General features: G+C 46.0%; 1 protein-coding gene across 1 annotated transcript in view; it reads left to right on the top strand.

The window, feature by feature from the left end:
* The first annotated feature begins 5,361 nt into the window (after positions 1 to 5,361).
* Positions 5,362 to 6,000, top strand: part of DMRT1 (doublesex and mab-3 related transcription factor 1) — a 112,692-nt gene continuing 112,053 nt past the window's right edge. The window contains 1 exon segment of the mRNA NM_214111.2: positions 5,362 to 5,804. Coding sequence (NP_999276.2) covers positions 5,469 to 5,804 — 336 coding nt within the window. The 5' untranslated portion in view covers positions 5,362 to 5,468.

The raw sequence follows: 6,000 nt of genomic DNA, 5'->3' as shown, positions 1-6,000 counted from the left end.
GTTTTCTCCTTTGTGCCTACTCAAGTCCCGTTCTGTCTTCCCTCTCACACAGGGAAATGCTTCAGGCCCTGGAGTTCCTCTTCTGCCTTGATTCCTCCTGCTCATACCCTCCCTGGGAGCTGAACACACGCAGTTGGACACAGGTCATTTGTTCTGGCCAGCTGACTCTCAGCTCCATACTTGACACTTGAACTGAGTATTTGGACCCATACCATGTCTTGGTTCATGTATATATAGTTAGAAGCACCACAGAGAACTTTCCGGGTGACCTGCTCTACAAAGAACAGGCAAAAAAAACGCTTGCATGGACAAAATGCAAAATAGATAAAATTTATCATTGATGTTTCTTAATATAGCTTCCCCTCCCCATAAGTTATTCCAGTAGGTGGAAGGTTATATCTATGTGTATCCTGCTCATGCACTACTTTTTAAATTTCAAATATGTAGATAATAACAATAACAGCATATATATTATTGTGTGCTAGACATTTTATAAGCACATCATGAGTATTCACTAATTTAGTTTTCCTAACAATCCTTTGAGGTAGTTAATATTATTACCCACCTTTCAGAGATGAGCTGACAGAGTCACAGAGAGGTTAAGAAACTTGCCTAAGGTCACACAGCTGGCCTTCAAAGCCAGATGTTTAATTATGATGCTATATTGCCTCGCCAAGAAAAGAATGTATTATTTATTTCTGATGGTGAAAGTAATGTGTGATAATTTAAAAAAACAGATCATAAACAAAATATATGCACCACATAGCTATGTAACTGGAAAGCAAAACATGTAATAATTTATTGTGAAGCCAGCCTGGGTTCCAAATTCTAATGCTAAGAATGCTGGTGATATGGGATTGACCATAGGGCTGTGCTGAGCCCATCAGGACAAAACTCAGATGTCACTTCTTACCACCTGGCTGTAGGGGAAGAGGCAGAAGGGGAGGGCACCAGAACATGGGCTTGCTCTGATACAAACACCCAAAGTTTAAGACAAATATCACCCATAATCCTGTAACCTAAGGAGAATTCAATAACCTGCTCAAGCAGTTACAAACACGCTTTAGGAGTTCCTGTTGTGGCTCAGCGGAAACAAATCCAACTAGTGTCCATGCAGATTTGGGTTCGATCCCTGGCCTTGCTCAGTGGGTTAAGGATCTGGTGTTGCCGTGAGCTGTGGTGTAGGTTGCAGATGCAGCTTGGATTCCGTGTTGCTATGGCTGTGGTGTAGGCTGGCAGCTGTAGCTCCAGTTGACCCATAGCCTGAGAACCTCCATATGCTGCAGGCGTTGCCCTAAAAAGCAAAAACAAAACAAAACACACTTTAGTTTATCTTTCAGAAATGGAATCACACTGTACCTCCATGATGTTTTTTTTTTTTTTCCTTTTAGTTCAAAAATTTAAATAGCTTCATTGAGGTAAATAACATTCTCTTGTTTTATTTATACAAATAATGTTAGTAAATTTACAGAATTTTGTAATCATTACCACGATCCAGTTTTAGACCATTGCATCACCCCTCAAAGATCACTTATACCCACTAGCATTTACTCTCCATCCCTAACCCTAGTCCTGGCAACTGCTAACCTGTTTTCCCTCTATATTGATTTGCCCACTGTGGACATGGCATGTAAATGGGAACATACAATATGTGGTGTTTTGAATCTGGCTTCTTTTACTTAGTATAATGTTTTCAAGATTTATCCTTACTGGTAGTATGTGTCAATACATTATCCTTTTTGATGATTGAATAATATTCCATTATATGGATATATAACATTTTGTTTATTCATTCAAATGTTAGTGAACATTTGGATTGTTTCAAATGAATAATGCTGCTATGACATTCACATACAAAGTCTTTGTATGGAGGTAATGTTTTCATTTCTTTGTGGTAGATATCAAGGAATGAAATTGTTGAGTCAGATGGTAAAGTCTTTCAAAATGGCTATGACATTGTACATTCCTACCAGCAATACATGAAAATTCTAGTTTCTCCACATTCTAGTCAATACTTGCTACTGTCTGTGTTCTAGAGCATAGCCATCCTAGTGGATATGAAACGATATATCAGTTTTCATTTGCATTTTATTTTCATTTGCATTTTCCTAATGACTAAGAATATCAAGCATCTTTCCATGTGCTTAGTGGCCGTTGAAATATTTTCTTTGGAGAAATGTCCATTAAAATTTTGCCCATTTTGCAATGGTTTACTTTTCTTTTTATTATTGTATCACAAGAGTTCTTTATGTATTCTAGATACAAGTTCTTAATCAGATATATGTCTTGTATTTAATGATGTCTTTAGAAGCACAAAGGTTTTGAATTTCGATGAAGTCAATTTATCATTTTTTTCTTCTTTCATCACTCGTGCTTTTGGTGCCATATCTAAGAAGTCTTTGCCTAACCCTGCCATATTCTACAACTAACTCCCTTCCTCCTCCCACTTATCATTATGCCCTGGACATCTTTATACCTCAGTAAATGCAGATCTGCATCATCATCCTTCATAAGGTCTGGTTTCTGGAAGGAAGGGAGGGAAGAAAGGAGATAACAGAGCCAAACTGCTCAAAATATCTGGGACCACTCCTTTCATCCTTGAGGTCTTCCCACTGCCCTGTTGCATCATCTTGTGTCTGGTACCTCTTCTGTGGTTTGTGAATAAAAACTTTATTAGGCTATTAACTTACTACATTTTATGTTTTGTTTTTTTTTTTTGTCTTTTTTTGTCTTTTGTTGTTGCTATTTCTTGGGCCGCTCCCGCGGCATATGGAGGTTCCCAGGCTAGGGGTCCAATCGGAGCTGTAGCCACCAGCCTACGCCAGAGCCACAGCAACGCAAGATCCGAGCCGCGTCTGCAACCTACACCACAGCTCACGGCAACGCCGGATCGTTAACCCACTGAGCAAGGGCAGGGACCGAACCCGCAACCTCATGGTTCCTAGTCGGATTCGTTAACCACTGCGCCACGACGGGAACTCCCCATTTTATGTTTTAATATCTTGGTCACACAGATTCCTAGCCCCAAATTTTCTGTAGTCTTGAATCCCTCCAACATAGATTGTAGTGAGGGGATGCCGTGCTCCTCTGTAATTTGGGATTTGACAGCCACTGCTTCTGGCATTGACTTCATCCTTGGAAATTGGACTTGACCTTGAGAATGATGCATCTTTAGTTAATGTATTAAAATGTAAATATGAAAAAAGTAAGTAGTAGATAATAGCAATTGGGATGTACGTTTTAATGAAAGTCTTATGGATATTCCTGAACCAAATAGTGGTTATCATTTAACAGGCTCCGGAATGAGATGATGAGTGATTGCGTCCTGGCCTCCATCCTAAGTAAAGTTCCACTGGCTTGATGGGTAGGATACGAGGTATCGTGTAAAGCTAGAAGCTTCTTTAGGAAATAATTTTCAGGCAGAGAACACTAATGGAGAAAATCCAGGCTGAGGCAAAGATCCTGTGAACAAGACCTCAGAATCAGAATGGAAAAGGCAGGTTAGAGGATTTCACAGCTCAGGGCTGAAGATGCTAATCTGTTGAAAGAGCAGGACAAGCATTTTGATGAGAAGCTGACTTGGGTAGCAAGATTGTTAGGAGAACCAACCCCTTAGGGTTGAGGCCAAGAATTTGGAACCAGAATGCTAACGCTGGGGAAAAGCAAGGAGAGAGGGGGAGAGATATAAGGGCAGCCTCCTGGCTAGACAATGGCCACTACAAGGTCAGGCATGTGGCACTGATCAAAGAGGTATGTAAGAGGCCAACACAGAACCCCTCCAAGCTGTTTGGTAATTATATGAAGTTGGGAAATGCAGAGGGAGACCATTCAAAGTCCTTTAAGCTGCAGCCTTAGGTCTTTAACTTTTGTTTTTCATATAGAAAATAATACGAAGCCACTACAGTGGGCCAGCTGCAATGTACATGGAATATGGAATATTTTGGAAGACTAAGAAACAGTGGCACCAGCTGGAAGCAACTGCAGAGATTCAGAGGTGAGAAGTGCTGGCCTTAGAGGTAAGGATACTTGGGTGTGTAGGAAGAAATGATCAGTAGGCTTCAGGGCTGGATTTGCTGTGCCAATGCAGAGAGGAAGACAAACATGGTTGGGGGTGGGGGTGAGGGGAAGGCTGTAAGAGGATTTGGGCTTTTTTGAGATATGATTAAAACGCACAAATTTTAAGTTTGTACATCTCCCCTCCCCACCCCAATTGAGGTTTTTATTTTTTTTAATTTTTTTAAATTTTTTTGGTCTTTTTGTCTTTGTTGTTGCTATTTCTTGGGCCGCTCCCTCGGCATATGGAGGTTCCCAGGCTAGGGGTCGAATCGGAGCTGTAGCCACCGGCCTACGCCAGAGCCACAGCAACGCAAGATCCGAGCCGCGTCTGCAACCTACACCACAGCTCACGGCAACGCCGGATCGTTGACCCACTGAGCAAGGGCAGGGACTGAACCCGCAACCTCATGGTTCCTAGTCGGATTCGTTAACCACTGCGCCACAACAGGAACTCCGAGGTTTTTTTTTAAAGACTGAGTTTCCAGTGCTTGCAGATCCTGAGTGAAGCTCCCTAAAAGGCAAGAAGCTTTATGCCCCTGAAGTGAGAAACAAGGACTGGAACTCGAGATTTTGAAGTTATCTGGAGCCAGCAGGTAGAAATCTTGAGAGTATATGAACACAGGTGCAGCAAGAGGTAACCAAAGAACAGAAAGGCCCAATTTGGGGCACGCTTGGGCCTCACACTTTGGGTCTTATTTGCTGATGTAAGCACAGAGGCTTCTCTTTTCTTCAAAGTCATACTTAACTTCCCTTTAAGGAGAAAGAAATCACTTTCTTAGTTGGCTTCTGCCAACGTCTGCCCTATCAAACTTGGAGAATGGCGACACTGGGGGGAAGGGAGCTGGAGGATCCCACTGGGTGGTCTGCGCCTCCTCCAAGCAGCCTGCACGACTATTATGCACAGCTACGTTCTTGAGCTGGGGAGCCCAGCTTCCTCCTTGCAGCGCTCGGGTAGCCCGGCTTGCGCACCTCGGAGTGTACAGGAATCACACTACCCCGAGCACCTCTGCTCCAGGTGTGCACTTGCAGTGGCCCAGCAGCAACGTCCTTGGATGTTTGCAGCCCTTGCAAGCTTGCACACAGCGAGAGCACAGTGGCTAGAATTGGGGGGCGGTGGGCGTGGCCGTGCCGCCTCGCGCCCTCTCCCGCCCAGACAATCCCGGGAACGTTCTGAAAAGTATCCAAAAGTTCTTCGCCGCGCGCGCGCGCAAAAGGGAAAAAAAAAAAAAAAAAAAAAAAAAAGGCACAACCCCCCACCACTCAGAGCGTTGTGAGTCCCGACCTCGCCACTCCAGCTGCACCTTCGGCTGCAGAGCAGAGGCTTCCTTCGACTTCTCCTCGGGAGCCTCGCCGTCGGCTGGGTGCTTCCCTTGCAGCCACCGGAGAGTCCCTGCGCTTCTCCTTGGGGCACCATGCCCAACGACGACGCATACAGCAAGCCCTCGGCACCGTCGGAGGCCCCGCACGCCCCCGGCGCACCTCCGCAGGGCAAGGCGGGGGGTTTCAGCAAAGCGCTGCTTGGGACCTCTGGCGGCGGGGGCTCCGGGGGCAGCGGCGGCGGCTCCGGGGCGTCGGGCATGAGCGCTGCCTCGAACAAGAAGTCCCCGCGGCTGCCCAAGTGCGCACGATGCCGAAACCACGGCTACGCGTCGCCGCTCAAGGGCCACAAGCGCTTCTGCATGTGGCGGGATTGCCAGTGCAAGAAGTGCAACCTGATTGCAGAGAGACAGCGCGTGATGGCCGCGCAGGTGAGTCCTGGCGCCCCGGAACCCACGCTCACCCCTGAACTTTTTGCATAAAGCCTTTCTGGCAAGGCCCGCGCCTCGCGGGGCCCGGGTTCGGGAGGGAGGCAGCGGTGCTCGCTGAAGGTGGAGGAGGGCTCGGGGCGTGGGCTTCTAGGACCCGCGTGGACGCCGGGCTGGGAGGGCGGTAACTCGTCCCTCA

This window comes from Sus scrofa, chromosome 1 (genome assembly GCF_054392235.1).
Source record: "Sus scrofa isolate SSC_HxYL_T2T_F1_AM1 chromosome 1, Sscrofa_HxYL_maternal_Yorkshire_Landrace_v2.0, whole genome shotgun sequence".
NCBI lineage: Eukaryota > Metazoa > Chordata > Mammalia > Artiodactyla > Suidae > Sus > Sus scrofa.
Note: the sequence above shows the minus strand (reverse complement) of the source record. Positions and strands in the feature narration are given on the sequence as shown.